Source organism: Melitaea cinxia, chromosome 23 (assembly GCF_905220565.1).
Source record: "Melitaea cinxia chromosome 23, ilMelCinx1.1, whole genome shotgun sequence".
Taxonomy (NCBI): domain Eukaryota; kingdom Metazoa; phylum Arthropoda; class Insecta; order Lepidoptera; family Nymphalidae; genus Melitaea; species Melitaea cinxia.
This window is the reverse complement of record NC_059416.1, coordinates 2,624,830-2,646,216: the sequence shown is the minus strand read 5'-3', so window position 1 is coordinate 2,646,216 and position 21,387 is coordinate 2,624,830. Positions and strand designations below refer to the sequence as shown.

Genomic DNA, 21,387 nt, shown 5'->3' with positions numbered 1-21,387 from the left:
AGAACAAAAATTATTCAATATCTTTACTCGACGTTGTTAAATTAGTTACCTTAGTTTTAAATATACCAGACAATGATTACTTTTTACTTAAAATATTTTATATAATGGAACGTTAGATAAGTTATGTTATGGCCACAGAGTATAGTAATACTTAAAGTTATGGCAATGGATAAAGGTTCGTCAATTTACCGTACAGCAAATATCGATAGTTCCAATTTATACTCTATTCGATTATATATATATTTTTTAGGTTTTTGGAGCTTATCGTGAGAGCATTATGAGCTAAGAAAATTGAATTTTTTTTATTAACGTCAGATATCGATATTTTTGACAGTATTGACAGTGAAAGGAATTCAAACGTTTCAAACCTATTTTTCTTTCTACTATCAGATAATTGTGTTTACTTCTTTTTATAATGTGGTAGTCTTATATAATTATATAAAGTAGCGCTAATAAGCTTAATTATCTAGAAGCGATAATAATAAAGATCAATTAGTGAATGTTAAAAAGTCATATTTCAATTTTAGTAACCTAAACTATTCCTTAAAAATTAAATTATAATATAAAAATGCGGTTGTCAATGCGTTTATTATCGTCTGTTGTACAAAAAAGACCTTATTATATTACAACTCCAATTTTTTATGTAAATGCCGGTAAGTTTTCTTACAATAGCGAATTATTTTTTCCTATTTCCTATAGTAAATATAAATATGGTCTTGGTTACTCTTGTAAGATGTTTTCTAAATGCAAAATAACAAAATCATTCGAAACGATAAAATACCCGCACAATAATAATGAGATTCAAAGATTAATATTTTTAATAATTAAACAAAAATAACATATATTTTGATATTTATACTATATAAAATTTATGCAAATGTGTTAAATACATAGATATTATACTATAATTGGTTATTCTAGCTCCACACTTGGGTCACTTATACACAGCAGTTGTAGCAGATGCAATACAAAGATTTGAGAAGTTGACAAATCCAGATTGTCATGTTATATTTAGTACAGGTATTGTATTTAAAAGGGTTTTTCGGAATCATGTTATTATTGTTAACAAGACAAGTATTTATTATGTGGCTTTCACCCTACACATTAATCCTTACTTATTTCTACATTTTTCTTCACTGAAGACCTTCTAAAACGAGAATAATAAATCTTGAAGAAATTGCTGAATGATAACAAACAAAACCTGTGGCTCTTTGAACACTTTCTTACTACTTCTCTATTTAACCGACTTCAAAAAAAGGAGGAGGTTACTCAATTCAAACATATATATGTATGTATATATATATATATATATATATACATCCAGATACATTTTTGGCGTCAAGCACAAACTGCGTTATTACGACGTCCCTCAGTTATGCTTACATTTTATATGTTTTTTTTTGCGAATGTTGCTTATTTTTTTCATTTTAAATTCCGTGGGTTATATCAATTTCTTTAAATTTCTTTTTTGAGAATATTCTGCTTACAGATGTGCCCAACCATTTATGAACCCCTTTCATGATACTTATGTTATTGCTTCCTCCATATATCCATATAGCCTCACTTAATGCACCGATTATTTAGCGTCCTATATAAGTAATGATGAAATGAGTGAGAAGTAAGCTGAAATGCGACGTTGCCAGTTTTCTAGTAGGTGTGATCATCTATCGTTAACTTAAGAAATAATTCTATTACGCTCGTTGAAATTTTAACATGTAACGGTCATAGGAACACCTCCAATTTTTCACCTTATAATAGCTCTCTTAATGAGTTGCAACATATATTTTATTTAGGCTTTTAACATTTTAATTATTGACGACGTAGCACATCATCAGAATAATAATATAATAAATAATTATTTTATCGTTATGTCCATTTGTTATAAGTATTCTTTGCCGGTTCGCAGGTTATGTCCACTTTCCTGCGAACCGTCAAAGAATAATAATAAATAATGTTCCTTATCCTGCCACGGATACTTTCTGTACATTGAAGATATTTAAAAAAAGTGATACGGTCTATGAATACAGGTTACTGAATCGAACATTTTTTTTATATGTTTGTATGTGTCGTTGTGTCTTCATCACGCCAAAACAGCTAAACGGATTTCAAGTAATTTTAGAACACGGGTAACTGGGCATCCAAGAATACGAGGATATTATTTTTTCTTCTTCGCTGACGAATCTTATAGGTTAATTAAGTTTTATAGCCACAAATAGTTGTGCTGCCTGCTTTTACAAACAACATATTATTATCATTTTCAATATAAAAATGTCTCACGGCTAAAATATTTTTATACAGACTAAATAGTCTAACTACTTAACTCTATTTCACTAGAATGATTTACCTAAGTCGTCGTCTGGCAAATTTAAACGTCGTCAAACAATATTTACTTATAAAATATAAAGTATATCTTTTAAGTAGGTTTCTAATTTTTTTTAAGTGGATAACAATAGTTTATTAAACATTATACATATTTACAATTCACAACTTAAGAACTAAATATTTACAGATAGTTTTGGTATAAATCATGTCCGCGTGGAATCGTGTCAAGAATGCTGACAGCATTTTCTCGTTGAATCGCTATGCCGATTCTCTGGGCAAAAAAAATGCACTAGCCCTCTTGTCACCAGTGGAGGCAATAAGGCGAAGAGTTGTCTCATTTAAAAAAAAATTTAGCACTGCTACTCCAAGGTCCAAGTGTTTCGACTGCAAATGGCACAAAGATGTAATTTGAAATTAATGACGAATACTTGTGCCGTTTAATCGTTTCAGCTTTTTCCGCTGTGGCTCCCGCTTTTAAGGCTGTTTCCATGAGAAGGAGCAAGTGTGTCAACGCAGGTTGCGTCCCACAAAAGCGCCCGTCCCCTTTCCCAGGGAACCAACGTCAATCCATCAGGTCTCTTGCCATCATTGCGACTAATTCCAGTAGGCTCGATAAGAGCAGGAACGTCGATGGTGGCAAGAGCTTTTTTATGGTATCGTTTAGGGAACCGTGGCGGGAAAACCTACCTGAACTCTTATTACAGGAAAGGCCGTTGTAGTCCGAAAGAATCGACCTCTTTTCCGCACGGAGATCTGTGTTCAAAGCACAGTGGAGCTCCCAACGGGAGACCGAGAGCAATTCTAAAACTTTCATTGTCTAAAAGTGTCCCAAAGTTTTTTGACGGCATTGCGTGTAGCCTGGATTGGGTCAAAAGCCAGAACAGCTGCAAAAAAACTTCGTATCCTTAATAACAGTATGCGTCAAACTAACGTCCGTATATGTGTTACGTATTGCGTAGCCCTTACCTTATATACGGACGTCGTAAATCTGTATACCTACTATTCGAACCACTACATATTCGACGTCCATGACCAAACCGTCACTAAACAAAAAACACAAATTTTCAGTAGGGGCGCTCAGTAACCAAATAAAAAATCATTGCAAAAATGTATTAAATGTAACAGAACCTTTGTTTTTTCAGATTCAAAGACTGCTACCCAGCCTGGCTTCCATATTCATGCAAAAAAGTATAGATAATGTATATCTAATATATAAAATTCTCGTGTCGCGGTGTTTGTAGTTAAACTCCTCCGAAACGGCTTGACCGATTCTCATGAAATTTTTTGTGCATATTGGGTAGGTATGAGAATCGAACAACATCTATTTTTCATCCCCCTAAATGTTAAGGGTAGTCCACCCCTAAATTTAATTTTTAATTTTTAGATAAATTATTTTATTTTTTATTTTATTATGATTTGGCGTTGAAAAATACATACAACCCTATGTTTTCACCCTTCTACCACCAACCCCTATTTTAAAATAGCGTTTAGCGGCAAGACAACGTTTGCCGGGTCAGCTAGTTAACTTATAGAAATATTTTTATTTTTATGACAAAATAGTGTCACTTTTCCGTTTAATATGTAAATTCAATTCGTAAATTCGTTAAAGCCTCACTTTTTCCTTTAAAGTGTACTTTTATTTTATTTTACTACTTAAGCAGTATTTTGCAACCGAGCGTCAAATAAGCAGCGACACGTGCGTAGCAACTGTTTTTAAATGATTTGTTTTGACTTAATTGAATATTTCAAAACCTTCAAATACAGTCAGTTTGGCAACGTCGCAATAGGACGTCAAATAATCGGTTGTATCGGAAGAGTTTTAGCAGAGTATACGCTCTGTCGATATACGCGCTAGACTAGCGCTGCACCGTTGGTACGGAATTTCGCGGAAGTTTTAGTTATACAAATGCAAATGTCTCAACGATTTTTTGGCTTCCGGCGATTTTTGTTGTACAGGTAGCTAGGAGCAAAAGGATTAATGGGACATCGATTAAAAAAGTGGCGTCCGATATGCGGACGTCTAAAGGAGGTGGACGCCAGTTTAGATGCATTTCGGCCCATGTGGGACGCCTAATTATTAGCAGGATGTATATATATATATATATATATATATATATATATATATATTTTTAATGTATGTTCGGGGATAACTCCGTTGTTTATGAACCGATTTTGATAATTCTTTTTTTGTTGGAAAGGAGATATCCCTAGTTTGGTACCATGATAAGGAAACCAGGATCTGATGATGGGATCCCAGAAAAATCGAGGGAAACTCGACAATCCGCATAACTTTTTACTAGGTCTACCGATTTTAATGATTTTTAATTTAATTGAAAGCCGATGTTTCTCATGTGGTCATATTTAAATTTCACCGAGATCTGATTACAACTTTTAGAGTAATCTTTGATAATGCGTATTTACTTGATTATTTTTCGTGTACCTACGTTGTATTACTTGTCGATATAATTGAAGTCAGTTTTTCTTTGTTTGCCTGCAAACACCATTATTCTATAAGCCCTATATCTAATGTGACCAATTTCTTTTTTGGTGCATAACGACATTTTTTTTTATCTTACATTAGCAAGTTAATTTATTTATCAAACAACTGCAAAAAATGGAGGGTGGAATCGACTCAATAGGATGGTCCCGTTCAAAATATATCTGATCACTTTACCTACATCCCAACATTGTCTGGATGAGATCGATCTTTCAGGGTTAAGACGGTCTTTGTACGTCTTTATTTATTTGTAATAATTCTGATTTCTGAAATAAAATAAAGAATATTATTATTAAACCTGCAAAAAAATATTGCCATCAGCTTATATCTTTGAAATTTGTTCAAGTATCTTGCTCCGTATAACAAATCTTTAAAAGTTTTGTAAATATTGTTAACTTGCTCATTAAATTAATATGTTTAAATTTCCAGGTACAGACGAACATGGCACAAAAATCCAGCAAGCAGCAGCTCAAGCTAAACTTCCCTTACAGGACTACTGTAATAACATTTCACAGGAATACAAAGCACTTTTTGACGAATTCGAAGTAGGATATACAGATTTTGTACGTACTACAGAGGAAAGACATAAACGGGCTGTACGACATTTCTGGGTCAGTTAATGTTCCTGTTGCTAATTTATTAATGGTTATATAATCTGTGGTTTGATTCCCGCTCAGGATGGATATTTGTGTTTGTACAATTTATCTCCAGTCTTAATGTCTGTCGGTCCATAGGGTCCGGGGTTTATATGATAACGATAGCGTTATCATATAAACCTGATAGTGACCCAATCTCATAGTGGGGAATATATGCGCCAAACGGCAGTTGAGCAGTGTGGCGGATTAAACTCCGAATCCATCTCCTAAATGGAGAAAGAGGCCTATACCCAACAGTAGGATGTTAGAGGTTAGCCTCTAAAAATCCTGATTGTTCTTATATTACCATTCTGGTGTAGTGTTTTGAGTTTCATTGACGTTTCACCTTAACTTGGAATGATTTGGATTACCACTTGGGGTAGATAATTGAGACAGCAACAGTGATGGATGAGTTAGACTAAGTTCCAATCCTTCTCCTATATCTCCTACCTGACTAGCCCGTTGGCGCAGTTTGTAGTGACCCTGCTATCTGCTCCGAGGGTTGTGGGTTCGATTCCCACCCCGAGTCTGGGTGTAATATATATAAATATATTTTTTCATATATTTATATATGTACTATTTATAAGCATGTTATATATATATATATATGTAGCTATACCAGTCGGCTGTTACCTATAACACAAGCATTAAGTTGCTTACTTTAGGAACAGACGACCGTGTGTGTATTGTGTAGATATTTATTTATTATTTCTCCTATATAGAAATAAAGCCTTACCCCAACAGTGGAATGTTTACAGTCTGATTTAATTCAGTTCAATTAATGGTTAGATAAATTATATATGATATGGATTATTACGCTTATTCAAAGGTATTGTTTTCTTGTTTTCTCTAAATCTAATAATATCTGCAAATATTATTTTCATTAATTATATGTATAATGAATTAAACAAAGTCAACGAAATAGTATGTACGATTTTATTTTTGTGTTACCCACACATTAGGAATTCTAAACATTTTTGAATATCATATCAAAAATTGACCGCTCCAGCGGGGATCGAACCCGCGTCTCCGACTGACCGTGTCGGCGCTCTAGCCAATTAAGCTATGGAACGATGTACCCGCTAGAGCGAAACTTTAGTTAGTTAACATATCAACGAAATAGTCTTTGCATAATTTTTAAACAGATAAAATTCAACATAATTAATAACAAGTTTATTTATATATTTAATTAAATATAGGATAACAAAACATGAAAACACTAATTAACTTCATTGTACTAGCATTATTTTAAAACAAGTCACCCAGGTGTGATATGTTGACACTAATATTGTGATAAAATAAATAATAATTAAATGTATATTTAATTTCAGAAGAAATTAGTGAAGAAAGATTATATCTATAAAGCGAAATATGCAGGCTGGTACAGTGTCAACGATGAAGCTTTCGTTCCCGAGTCACAAACTAGAGACGAAATCACTAAAGATGGAAAGGTACTAATCATTTTTATATCGGCTGACCCGATGAATTTCATACTGTCATATGATTTTTCCCTTTTTACTTTTTGAAGTAAAACTTCTTTACGCACGCTTGACTTGGGGAGTAAGCTGGTGAATGCGTGACGAGAGCGTTACGAAAAGTGTGATCGGGCGAGGCGAACGGAGCAAAAGAGAGAGGTGCGAGCACACATTTTCTTTCTCTCTTTCTCTTATAGCCAGTTACGTTTCGTATATCGAAGACACAGTGCAGGCCTATTGCTAAGAAGTTTTACTTCTTTCGTGTGATCTAAAGCACACTCGTTTTTCTGCAGGTAAAAGTTTCAACGGAATCAGGTCACAAACTTGAATGGACTGAAGAAACCAACTACATGTTTAGATTGAGTGAATTTAAAACACATCTACAAGAATGGTTAAAACCAGGTTATTTTTTTTTTAGTTATTTTAATGAAACCAGATTTTTGGTTATTTTAATGAAAAAATAGTAACATTTTCTTTGTATTGTATTTTTTTATTATATCCTATACTTTGTAATTATTTTGATCTTATGGGCCTTTGAGGCGCATTTTATCGGAGCATCAAAGAAAAATACGTAAATCTAGTTTTGGACCCACATCGACATACATACAGTGTGTAACTGTTAAGAATCTTTGTAAAAAAAAAATCTTAACAAAATTAAAATAAATTTTTTATTTTGTACTTCCGTGTCGCAAAAAGAATTTCCATTTGTTAGAAAATCGTGTCTTTGTATAGAAAAAAAGGATTCATTTGTACATTTATAAATTGCCATAGTATGCGCTAAAGTTTTTGACATATATAATGAATTTATTACATTTAAGATTGTCAATTTTTTAAAAAGAACTCGTTATAAAAATAAATAGTCTATTTTAATACACTAATTTTGTAAAATTTATGAAAAAATATTTTTACTAGATGGAGTAGTCCGACCGAGTAAGTTCCAGAAACAACTACAGGAATTTCTTGCAAGCGATGCATACTTCCCTGATATATCGGTCAGTCGACCTTCCTCCAGAGTTCATTGGGCTGTACGGGTATGTTCACTATGTTATATATTGAGTACAAAAATAGATTTAATTAATTTTCTACGAAGTTTTTTTTTACATTTTTTTTTTTTTTTGTCAGTTTGCTTTTGATACTAATATCTTATTCCTCAATATTTGGCTACTGCTGTTACATCGCTATAATCGGATTTTCCTAAATATCTCATTGATGATGATGGTTGATAACAATTGTATTATATGTAATTAAACAAGGCATTTAAGTCTCCAGCGACATTTTACACTTTTTGTCACCATTTGTACCTATTTTATTCCATATTACGTACTGTCGTAATATTAGTATTTGTTTACTCAATATTGTCGTGATATTAGTTTTGATTCACTCAATATTGTCGTAACATTATTATTGATTCAATCAATATTGTCATAATATTAGTATTGATTCACTCAATATTTTTGCAATAATAGTATTGGTTCACTCAATTGTCGTAATATTAGTATTGATTGGCTCAATATTATCGAAATATTAGTATTGATTCACTCAATGTTGTCGTAATATTAGTATTAATTTAACAAATATTGCCGTAGGTACCAGATGACGAAGAGCAAAGCATATATGTATGGCTGGATGCTTTGATAAACTATCTGACTGTGTGTGGCTACCCTGATGAAGAGCAACTGATGGCTCGACGCGCCTGGCCCGTTGATGTTCATGTCGTTGGGAAGGATATTTTGAAGTATGTTATAGTACCTAGCTTTCGATTTAAGGTCGTTGCTCGAAGGGGGAGGGGGGGGGGCTTTGGAAAAACATCATGAAATATCACAGGAAGAGGGGGACTATATTGTGACACACACATACACACACACACACACGCACACACAGACACACACACACACATATATATATATATATATATTGCCGTGTGGTGTCCGAGTAGAATAGCACCACCCCCTTTCTTACCGTGGGGGTCGTAAAAGGCGACCGAGGGATAAACCTGGCTCAAAATCATCAGGGCCCTGGAGAAGGAAAACTTCATTTGAAACCCGGAATGGGGTCTCTGTCAAGCATTCGTGGCATAAATGCGAAAGACTACTTATGTCTAAATCGTCTGCAATTGACGGACTTAGGCCAATGATGATATATAGGAAGTTTTCTTGTAGATTAAAAATGTTTACTACACGGTTTTACGTAACTCATATATTCTTTTATCTGTACATGGTCATTACTATGTGCTTCTCACTGTATATATATAGCTTCATTTTCATTAATTAAGAACATCTGTTAAAAAAATTCAAGTCCATCTGTAATAATAATAATACTTTATTGTACACCAAACAAAAAATAAAATAAATACGTAACATTAACAATAATATGTTTTAACAATAATGTACTGTGTGGCTACAGTACTAGTACTGTATGGCTACAGTACTAGTACTGTATGGCTACAGTACTAGTACTGTGTGGCTACGGTACTAAAGAATATAGCCACCCTCTCTCTTCCCGTGGGTGTTGTAAGAGACGACTAAGGGATAACACAGTTCCGCTACCACCTTGGAACTTAAAAAGCCGACCGATGGCGGGATAACCATCCAACTGGCTTTAAATTACACAGGCCAAAGACGGGCAGCAGCGTCTTTGGTGCGACAAAGCCAGCCCTGCGGTCACCAACCCGCCTGCCCAGCGTGGTGACTATGGGCAAAACACATGAGTTCACATTATTTTTGGCGTAAACTTGTGGAGGCCTATGTCCAGCAGTGGACTGTATAGGCTGTAATGATGATGATGATGATTAACAATAATTAGTATTAAAATGTACAAAAGGTGGCCTTATTGCTAAAAAGCAATCTTTTCCAGGCAACCTTAGGGCAAAGGAGTTACGATAGATAATATATTGAAGGTGTATAGTTCCATTATATAGAAAATAATGTGAAACAACACCAACAAAACCTAATCCTGGTCTATCTGCTAGGTTTCACGGTATATATTGGCCGGCGTTTCTAATGGCGGCTCGCTGGCAGCCACCTCGTCAGTTAGTGTGCCACTCGCACTGGACAGTAGACGGATTGAAGATGTCCAAGTCGCTGGGGAACGTGGTCGCGCCCCGCAGTGTGTGTGCGCCCTCCGCGCTCAGATACGTTCTCTTGAGGGAAGCAACAATGGTGGATGATGCGAGTGAGTGATTTCCCATACTTAAAACCCTTACTTTTTATATTGGAAAGTTGGCTAACAAGGGTATGAAAGGTCTGATGCCAAGCGGATACTGTAGCTTATGGACAGACGTCTGCAACATCAGGAATATAACAAGTGAGTTGCCCTTTTTGTAGACCCTCTCAAGGAGCTCTGGTCACCTTACTCACCACAGGAACACAAAACTAACTTGAGAACAGTATTATTTAGCTGTGATCATCTGTAAGGTTGAGGTATTTCACTAATTGAGCTACTCCAGATTTTGAGCAGAATATGATCTGTCCCCCTCACCTACCTACCTCAGTTAAACTGCCGCTATTGGACTGTAGTGAACTAGAATGTTTAGCGCGAAGTGAGGTAGGCATATATCCAGTTCACTACATTCCAGCTATTCACTACAGGAACACAAAACCAGATAGCGTTGTTATATAGCTTGGATCTACTGTAAGTTTTAAGTACTTCACCAGTTGGGCTGCTCCAAATTTTTACTTTGTGACTAAAGTTATCTTCTAAAGTTTATTTATTTGCCAGAAAGTTGATTCAGCATTTTGACCACGACAGTCATTACTGACCACCAATATTTTCACCTGACAGTTATTTCACCACTTTAACAATCGTTATTGCCCACAGACTACAGCGAAACGAAGCTGCTGCACATCGCAAACTCGGAACTAGCGGATACGCTCGGCAATCTGGCAAGCCGCGCGTGTGGGACTGCACTCAATCCGCGAAACGAGTTACCGCCACCGCACACGAACGAGCTCAGGGCGGTCGCACGCAGAGAGCCCGCCGCGCACCTGCTGCAAGCGCTCGACCGCCTGCCCGGTGAGTGTGAGTCTGTGAGTGTGAGTGTGTGAGTGTGAGTGTGTGAGTGTGAGTGTGTGAGTGTGAGTGTGTGAGTGTGAGTGTGTAGGTGTGAGTGTGTGAGTGTGAGTGTGTGTGAGTGTGAGTGTGTGTCAGTGTGAGTGTGAGTGTGTGTGAGTGTGAGTGTGTGTGAGTGTGAGTGTGTGTGAGTGTGAGTGTGTGTGAGTGTGAGTGTGTGTGTGTGTGTGTGTGTGTGTGTGTGTGTGTGTGTGTGTGTGTGTGTGCGCGCGCGCGCGTGTGTGTGTGTGTGTGTTTGTGTGTGTGTGTGCGTGTGAGTGTGTGTGTGTGCGCGTGTGCGTGTGTGTGAGTGTGTGCGTGTGTGCGAGTGTGTGCGTGTGTGCGTGTGTGTGAGTGTGTGTGTGAGTGTGTGTGTGTGTGTGTGTGTGTGTGTGTGTGTGTGAGTGTGTGTGTGTGAGTGTGTGTGCGAGTGTGTGTGTGTGTGTGTGTGCGAACGCGCGTGCGCGCGAGTGTGTGCTCAGGGTTGATCGACCAAATACTCCCAAAATCTAATTGATCTTAAATGTTAAAGTTTAAAACTCGAAAGGGGGTTCCATAGTGAAATCATTCAGAAATAGTGTGTACTACACGCCCTTAACGGATCTAGGTCGACTTTTCCTGTAACCCTGTATATATATCAAATTCTCATGTCAAAATAAATATCAAAATCGCCTAACATCTATTTTTCATACCCATAAGTTATTGGGGGGGGGGGGGGGGGGTTAAGGAGGTTAATAACATATGATGTATTGTAAAATATAATGTTTGCGGGGTCGGCTAGTATGTTTATAAAATTGTGTAAAGTTGTAGGATGTAGGCATTCGCTTTGTGGTCGCAATACATTTTGAAATTGTAAAAACCTGAACATAATGATATAACGGCACATCATCTTGTTACAAGCACAGGCGCAGTCTCAGAGCTCTAAGAGCAAGGTTTATTTTTGAGTAGTTTTAATTTAAATTCAGTTAAAAAATGTATAAAACTTAACATGTGTTTTTACTTTAAGTTTTTAACACTAAACTTCACTACAGTTAGAAATTTACAAAAAATCAATATCCAGGTAAGTTCTACAGGGTCTACCCAAAACCGAAAAACATGGCAAGGGGTCTACGACACAAACCTCTGATTTCTTTGATTTTTGATTTTCATTTCTCTGATTCCTCTAACAGCCAATTATATAATATTAAAATTTTATTCTGGTTGTCAATACAATTTCGTTTCAATATCAATATTAAATCGCTCAAATTTCTAGATTGCTCAAAACCTTTATATTGAAAATATTATTTAATTATTTAATAATATAAATAAATATTTAATGTTTTGAATATTATACGCATATTTGAGTTTTGTGTCCGTTAACGTTCTCGTAAGTCTGTATGCGATCGAGCGGTCGTATGTGCGTGAGTTTTTGTATATGTACGAATGCCCCTGGTTTATAGTGCTCGAAGCGTCCACATTACCCAAAGCTTTGTTAACTAATTTAATTAAGTTTTTCTTTATTCTATATTATTCATATTATCTCCTTTATTATTCATCATATATTATGTTTATATTGTTACGTGTTAGGGTTCGAAGGATTTGGAGAGAAAGACCTGCTGACTCTTTTCAAGACTTTATTCACTAGCACTAGGTTCAACACAAAGCACTAGGTTCAAACACTAAGCACTAAGTTCAAACACTAAGCACTCACAATGTCCTCAGTCGTAGCCAATGTCGTAGGTTTCGCTGGTACCACTCTTGATCACTAGTTTTCACTCTTGAAGTCGCCTCGAAGATCGCTCAAACTGAACTGCACTCGCTCGCCTCGCTACGGCTATTTATATCGGCCGAGACGAGGCCCAGACCATTCTGGAAAGTTCGCGCATGTACCCGGTTTTCGAGACTATACTTCTATATAGTTCCACAATAGTACCTCTAACGCCATCTAGCATTGAGTAGAGAGTTTCATGCTATCGCTGTCTTTGTGTGGTTCCGATGGTTGCCGCTAGATGGCGCTAGTTTCTTTGTGTGTTCGTAATACTACTCCCCTCTTAGAGATGCTCGTCCCGAGCATCGTTGTTACTGCCATGGTAACGCGCTAGACGGTCTATGTGTACCACTTTGAATGTCCCTCTAGGTTGCTTTTGAATCCTGTAAGTCACATCATTCAGTCGGGTAACCACTTTGTATGGACCGTCCCACTTGGTCTGCAACTTTGGCGATTTCCCTTTCCGGCGGGTTGGGTTATGCAGCCACACCAGTGACCCTTCCTTGAAGCCGCTCGTGTTCGATTTCCGGTCGTATCTGGTTTTCATGTTCTCGCTTGAATGTAACCCATTTTCCCGAACCAAGGCGTGTATATAGCGCATTTTTTCCCTTAAATCGCTGACATAGTCTTGTACGGTATTTGGTCCCTCCGGTGCCCCTCCAGTCAATAAGTCTACTGGCATTCGTAATTCTCTACCGTAATTGACATACGCCGGGGTAGCTTTTATGCTCTCATGCTCGGCGGTTCGGTACGACAGAAGGAAGAGTGGTATATACTGGTCCCAATCTTTTTGTTTGTCGTCTACCAATTTCGCCAAATGCCTCTCAAGGGTCTGGTTAAATCTCTCAACCATTCCATCAGACTGTGGATGGTACGCGGTGGTCCTCGTCTTATGCATGCCCAAGATTCTGCACACTTCCTGAAATACTTGCGATTCGAAGTTCCTGCCCTGATCGGAATGGATTTCTAGAGGCACGCCAAAGCGACATATCACTTCTTCGACTAACTTAGAAGCGACTGTTGTAGCTTCTTGGTTTGGTATGGCGAACACTTCGGGCCATTTGGTGAAGTAGTCCATGACGACCATAAAATAGTTGTTTCCCGATTCCGTTACAGGAAATGGCCCCGCTACGTCAACTGCAATTCGTTCCCACGGTGCACCGACGTTATACAACCGCAGGTTCCCACGGCTCCTGGTCTGTGGTCCTTTTACAGCAGCGCAAGTAGTACATTTGCGGCACCAATCCTGTACATCATCTCGACAATGCAACCAGTAGAATCGTTCTCGCACTTTTGTTAACGTCCTCTTGACACCTAGATGACCCCCTGATACGCCATCATGTATTTCACGGAGAACATCTGGTACTCTCGTTCTTGGGACAATTATCTGAAGGTGGAACTCTCTGCCGTTAGTCTTCTCCCATTTCCGGTAGAGTATTCCGTTTTGAAGTATCAGACTGTCCCATTGAGCCCAGTACGCCTTAGTGACAGCGCCAGTGGGTGCAACCTCACTCCAGATTGGTTTTACGTCACCCCGTTTCTTCCATGTGATGATGTGCCGAAGGTCGTCATCTTTTTCTTGAGCTTCCCTCATAGCATCATTCTCCCAGATACCCAAAGGACTTGTTCTTGTTAGCTTTAATGTGACTTCATTAGATTCTTGCTTAACACAATGTTTGCAGTCTTCCGAACACTGCCTTCGTGAGAGTGCGTCGGCATTCCCATGCATCTTTCCACTGCGGTGTTTCGTCTTGAAGTCATACTCCTGATCCCGGGCAGGAGGCGAAGCCCTTTGCTTCTTCAGCTCCACTATTTGTTCCTCGATCTTTTTCATCCTTGCTATCTGGGTCTTCTTTTGCGGACAGTTGAGCTGAAGATGGCCCCTCTCGCCGCACTTGTAGCACATGACTCCAGAACTTTTCCTCGTAGGAGCCTTAACTACCTTGACTTCCTCAGAGACCTCGCGGATCTTATGGGTCTGCCGTATGTTATGGCGAACAGCCTCGACCTCCAAAGCATGTGCCAATGCTTCCTTTAACGACGTATGGTGACGAAGCCTCACTGCAGCTCTGACCTCCAGGTCTTTGATTCCGTCGACAAATGCTTGAACAATATTCGTGTCTACCATCTTGGTGTCTGCTCCTGGGTGTGCCTTCCTGACGAGTTTCTCAATTTCCAACGCCCACTGTTGTAGTCCTTCTGAGCGTTGGACTCTATCACGCAGTTGGGCACGGAACACGTGCTCCAGGTGTTGCTCCCCGTATCGGGATTCAAGTGCCTCCATCAAGTCTTGGAACCCGTTTCCTGTATGTGGCAGTACTTCCAAAACCGACAAAGCTTGCCCTCTGAGCGCAACAGTGAGAGCGGTCAGGCATTGCTCTTCCGTCCATCCGTTGGCAGTAGCAACAGTCTGGAATTGTCGACGATAAGCGTTCCACGAAGTAGTGCCGTCGTATGGAGGCACTTTCACTTTTGCTCCTTGCCCCACTCCGGTAGTTCCACTAGACATCGCAATCCCCATGGTTTCAAGGCGCACTACTTTCTTCTGTAATTCAGTGAGGCCGGTTTTCACATTTTCAACATCTAATCCTAACCCGGTAACTCGTTCTTCCACTACGTCGACATCTTTTCGAAGCTTAGTCACCGCGTCACTAACATCTTTTACAGCCCAAAGCGTTTTTTCTTGGAGCTCTTTTTGTTGCTCTTGTAATTCTTGCAAAGCACCACGAATTTCAGCCTTCTGTTGCTCTTGTGATTCTTGCAAAGCACGAATTTCAGCCTTTTGTTGCTCTTGTGATTCTTGCAAAGCACTACGAATTTCAGCCTTTTGTTGCTCTTGTGATTCTTGCAAAGCACCACGAATTTCAGCCTTTTGTTGCTCTTGTGATTCTTGCAAAGCACCACGAATTTCAACCCTTTGCTGCTCTTGAGATTCTTGCAAAGCACGAATTTCAGCCCTTTGCAGCTCCATTAATTTAATTAAACTTCCTAATTGAAGAGCCACTTGAGAGTCTGTAGAAGTTACGGTGTCACTGGTGGGCGCGGTAAGGTGGGCGGGGCCTGGGGGGCGTGGTCAGTGGGCGGGGCTTGGTCCATGGTGGGCGGAGCTTGATCCCTAGTAGGTGTGGGGGCTAAGATCTAGATTAGGTAAAACCGAATTTCGGGACCGTGGGGGGATGGGGGAGGGGAGGGTGGGGAACACTACCCCTGGTACCACTATCACACCTCGGAACCCCATGGTTATGGAGATATCGATGGTTAAAGTTTTGAGGTTAGAAGAAGAATTGGTCATTTGTTAGTTAAGTGGCCTCCAATTTATGGGGTGAAATGGGGGTGGGAGGGTAAAGGGTGATGGGGAGGGTGGGTTTTTTAGCCCCCTGTAGTGTGCGTTTCGCGTAAACCCCGTGGTTTCGAAGATATCGTGTTTGAAGTTTTGGGGTTAACTTTACGTGATTCAGAGATATTACAATACATTAGAGCTCCGTGTCTGACTCCACCTTAACTCCGGTGCAGCGGGAAGTGCACTCATATGCTCCATTCACCAACTTTCACATTTTATTTTCGAACAAATTTACGTAAAAACGATCTCGATTGCAAGATCAACAAACGATACGAACTGACGCTTAACGACTGACAAATCGACATTTTTAAACAAAATAACGCGTCAGACATAATATTCTAATAAAATTAGTAACATTGCGTGCTAGAATATAGGTTTAGAAATTCGAAAAATACCCAAAACCGAATCGGAGCACCCCACTGTCCACGTGGTCTTGGTCTGTCCTACCCCTAGAGTGTTTTTTTTTGTGCCGCGGAGGCGCGGAGGGAGGGCAGCCCTCGCCCGCCGTGCGAAAGCGCGCGAACGAATGCGTAGAGGAGCGGCTGAGGCTGGTCGCCTTCGGCGACCAGCCTCCGCTGCGGAACGGAGCATGAGTGAGGGTGGAAGGGCTGCACTTCCCGCAGCGCCGGAGCCAAGCGTTCCTCTAACTTTCGAAATTCTTCTTCTAACCTCAAAACTTTAACCATGGATATCTCCATAACCATGGGGTTCCGAGGTGTGACAGTGGTACCAGGGGTAGCGTTCCCCACCCTCTCCCCCCCCCCCATCCCCCCACGGTCCCGAAATTCGGTTTTACCTAATCTAAAGCTTTACCGGTGTGGGCTCCGCAGCTCGTTGTGCCCTTGTCCTGACGCCCTTGAAGTCCTTGGAGTCTTCTCTCGGAGTCAATGGCATCTCCAAACCTCACTTCCGACACCAGTTGTTACGTGTTAGGGTTCGAAGGATTTGGAGAGAAAGACCTGCTGACTCTTTTCAAGACTTTATTCACTAGCACTAGGTTCAACACAAAGCACTAGGTTCAAACACTAAGCACTAAGTTCAAACACTAAGCACTCACAATGTCCTCAGTCGTAGCCAATGTCGTAGGTTTCGCTGGTACCACTCTTGATCACTAGTTTTCACTCTTGAAGTCGCCTCGAAGATCGCTCAAACTGAACTGCACTCGCTCGCCTCGCTACGGCTATTTATATCGGCCGAGACGAGGCCCAGACCATTCTGGAAAGTTCGCGCATGTACCCGGTTTTCGAGACTATACTTCTATATAGTTCCACATTAGTACCTCTAACGCCATCTAGCATTGAGTAGAGAGTTTCATGCTATCGCTGTCTTTGTGTAGTTCCGATGGTTGCCGCTAGATGGCGCTAGTTTCTTTGTGTGTTCGTAACAATATTATTGGTTTTTTTGTATAACTGCTCGAGATATTTTTATTTCATCATCATCATCATCACTAATACAGTCCACTGCTGGACATAGGCCTCCACAAGTTCGCGCCAAAAATTGTAAACTCATGTGTTTTGCCCATAGTCGGGTTGGTGACCGCAGTACTGGCTTTGTCGCACCGAAGACGCTGCTGCCCGTCTTCGGCCTGTGTATTTCAAAGCCAGCAGTTGGATGGTTATACCGCCATCGGTCGGCTTTTTAAGTTCCAAGATGGTAGTGGAACTGTGTTATCCCTTAGTCGTCTCTTACGACACCCACGGGTAGAGAGGGGGTGGCTATATTCTTTCTGCCGTAACCACACAGCACGTGTTTTTATTTATAATCTTTTTTAATAAAACTGTTTAAATAACTAATTAAAACTGTTTTAATTATTAAATAATTTGATTAATATAATTTTTAACCAACAGAAACCTGTCATCAACATTTTTCAAACTATCAGTTCTACAAAGGAGTGGACGCTGTCATACACGTGCTACACTTAGCAAACTTATTCTTCGAAACAATGAAACCTTGGGAACTAAAGAAGAACTCAGAATGTCAAAAAGAATTAGACGTAGTACTCCACTTAACGCTAGAAACTTTAAGGATATGCTCAATCATACTACAGCCAATAATACCTGGCTTAGCGAGCAAACTTTTAGACAAATTACAAGTACCTAAAGAATGTAGATATTGGCAAGACTGCGAGAGACTGCCATGGCGGATAAAAGGCGCAATTTTCGAAACTAAAAACATTCAAAGCGGGAAATTCGTTCTTTTCCCGCGCATATACGTTGATAAGAAAAATTTACAGAAGAAAACAGTGAGTGCTTAAATAGTGAAAAGAACTTTTTCAATTGAGATTAGTTAGTACGGGTTTTAAAATTATTTATTGTTATGTATAGAATGTTTAGTTTCTATTAAATGCAATATATTTATATTTCTTCAAAATATAACTTTCAATCATCAATCAATCATTACAGCCTGTACAGTCCACTGCTGGACATAGGCCGCCACAAGTTTACGCCAAAAATAACGTGAACTCATGTGTTTTGCCCATAGTCACCACGCTGGGCAGGCGGGTTGGTGACCGCAGGGCTGGCTTTGTCGCACCGAAGACGCTGCTGCCCGTCTTTGACCTGTGTATTTCAAAGCCAGCAGTTGGATGGTTATCCCGCCATCGGTCGGCTTCTTAAGTTCCAAGGTGGTTGTGGAACCTTGTTATCCCTTAGTCGCCTCTTACGACACCCACGGGAAGAGAGGGGGTGGCTAAATTCTTTAGTGCCGTAGCCACACAGCACAGCAAATATAACTTTATTTCTACTGAAATTGGTGCCTTCTTTGGTATTCCAATGAATCTCTATGTATATTACCTTTATCTTGTTTTTGTTTACTTGGTAGGAAAATGGTGAACATTTTAAGTCGACTGGTGTACATTTCATATATCTTATAATTATAGACATTCGTTTAAATTTCTGTGCGACTGATTTCTTGATAGTTGTGAATATAGATTGTTAAATAAACTATTTTATTAATAAAAAGTATTTTTATTACATTCCCAATACATCCATTACGTAATTGTTGTATTTTGTGCGAATAATTAAATATTCTTTCTATTAATTAATACTGATCATTGTACATTTGTTTTTTTTTCTGTAAACTGTTTTTTATTTTTTCCACATATTTTTAAAATAAAGACAAGTTTAGGCAGCTTTTGAAATATTAAAATATAATAATAATAATAATAACTTCCAATTAAATAAATAAATAAACAGATTTCATAATGGCGATAGCTTGTAGCCTTAAAAAGTAAAAAAATCCAACCTTTTTAAAACATAATTATGTATTTTATAATCTTATCTACCCCTTGTATTTCATAGTTAAAAAAATTAAAAATAAATAATTTACTGCTCAGTATCACATTTGTGACATTTTTCTCATTGTTTTAATAACAATTTGATTTTACAATCTCGCAAAAGTTACAAAAAAGCCATTTCTTGTCATCGTTATGCATAGGCAATCATTTTTATAGTTTTTTTACTCTGTTTATTATGTATGTTATTAACCTTTTGAACTTTATTTAAAATAATATAAAACGTTTTATGGCTCTATATTTATGTTTCTTTGCAAGCATCATATATCGCGAGCGAATGGCGCCAAAAGTGAAAATAAAAAATTAAAACGTTAAAACAGCAGTCGCTCAAAGCTATCAAATGCAGTAAATTGTAGCAAGTCTTAATCGTTATTGCACAACAAGTTCAAAATGGAGTTAAGAGTCAATCGATTAAAGCGGTCGTTTTATAAATTTTGTTAAATATGTTATTCAAGAATAATAATCTGCTTCAAAGCTTAGTTTTCATTTCTCAAGTTAACAAAAATATGCTTACTAATCCCAGACTGAAAGCACACCACAAAAGCATTAATGCGTTTTACTGTGCTTTAGAGTGTATAAAATTGTACAATAAGAAAGAAAAATGAAGAAGAAAACTAGATGTCCTTCGACACACGTGATTAATGGACGGCTAAAATCATAATTTAACTAATCATCCATCAAATCAAATCCAAATTTACAATACAATACATACCTACATCTAGTTTTCTTCTTCATTTTACTTTCATATTGTACATCTGCTCATCTTTAGGTATATTAGATCTATATCTCAGATTGCTTTAACATTGAGAAACTTAATTTTAAATGAAATGTTTTTAACGTTATCATATTGCAGTAAAACATTTCAATGTAGGGTGCTCTCGAACACAAACATTTACCAGCTAAACAAACACAGTGGCTACAAGCTCAGAAGATGCCTAATAACGTTAGGCCCAACTATAACTTGGCTAAGCAATATTGTGCTGAGTGATTTCGGCAGTAAAGAACGTAGCCACCCCCTCTTTTCCCGTGTGTGTCGTAAGAGGCGACTAAGGTAGCACACAGTTCCACTACCACTACCACTAACTTAAAAAGCCGACCGATGGCGGTATAACAATCCAACTGCTGGGTTTGTAATACACAGACCCAAGACGGGTAGCAGCGTCTTCGGTGCGATAAAGCCAGCCCTGCGGTCACCAACCCGCCTGCCAGCGTGGTGACTATGGGCAACACACATGAGTTCTTGTTATTTTTGGCGTAAAATTGTGGAGGCCTATGTCCAGCAGTGACTGTATAGGCTGTAATGACGAATTAAAGCTTTTATTTATTATAATTGTATTTGTTCTTAAACAAAAAAAAGTACTTCAAATGCGTATTATCAGGCATAACTCAAAGATTACTCGTCAGATCTTGTACAAACGTGAGCAAATGACAAGCACCAGCTTCCAAATATAAAAGAATGATAATTATATGTTGGCAAAGCTTTAATTGGGGTACAAAAATTAAAACAACAATTCTATATCGGAGTCAATTTATTTATGAATACGCTTATTAAATAATAATATTTGCATCAAAATACTGCAATAACGACTAACAGTATTAAGAAAGCTAAATATACATTCCACTAAGACGAGGTACATACAACCCGTCACGTGGTCAAACATCATATTTGACTTTATACCTTTCAAATAAGATCCAAAATAGATAAAAATTTGATTATTACCTGTCAATATGACCCAAAGTATATTATATCGAAATAAATACAAATTAATATCTCAATAAACTTAGTCGAAAATGCATTTATGAGTATGATACAGGTATTATAAAGCGTATAACGGTACGTTATGTATGCTATAGAATTAACCCCGGTTCCTATATTAAAATAAACGATTCGTAAAACGAACAGTTTTTTCAATATAAGAATCGGAGTTAGAACTTAAAAAAAAATATCGAATCTAATCCTTACTAACTCGTGATATTTGTACAGCGAAAATAAGATTAAGAACGTTCCGTTATACGCTTCAAGTTAAAATTA

General features: G+C 38.2%; 1 protein-coding gene across 1 annotated transcript; it reads left to right on the top strand.

Moving 5' to 3' along the window:
- Window positions 1-568: 568 nt before the first annotated feature.
- On the top strand, window positions 569-18,433 carry LOC123665025 (methionine--tRNA ligase, mitochondrial). The gene is made up of 10 exons (XM_045599385.1): window positions 569-653; window positions 922-1,020; window positions 5,249-5,430; window positions 6,786-6,905; window positions 7,223-7,331; window positions 7,842-7,960; window positions 8,516-8,664; window positions 9,898-10,100; window positions 10,746-10,940; window positions 17,911-18,433. The coding sequence occupies exons 1-10, from the start codon at window positions 569-571 to the stop codon at window positions 18,315-18,317; spliced, it is 1,668 nt and encodes a 555-aa protein (XP_045455341.1). The 3' UTR covers window positions 18,318-18,433.
- Window positions 18,434-21,387: the final 2,954 nt, after the last annotated feature.

Bases quoted from the DNA above. Each gene is read 5' to 3' on its own strand.
- LOC123665025 (XM_045599385.1), top strand. From the start codon at position 569: ATGCGGTTGTCAATGCGTTTATTATCGTCTGTTGTACAAAAAAGACCT. The intron at 7,961-8,515 runs GTATGTTCACTA...ATATTGCCGTAG, and splicing joins GAGTTCATTGGGCTGTACGG to GTACCAGATGACGAAGAGCA. The intron at 10,101-10,745 runs GTGAGTGATTTC...TATTGCCCACAG, and splicing joins AACAATGGTGGATGATGCGA to ACTACAGCGAAACGAAGCTG.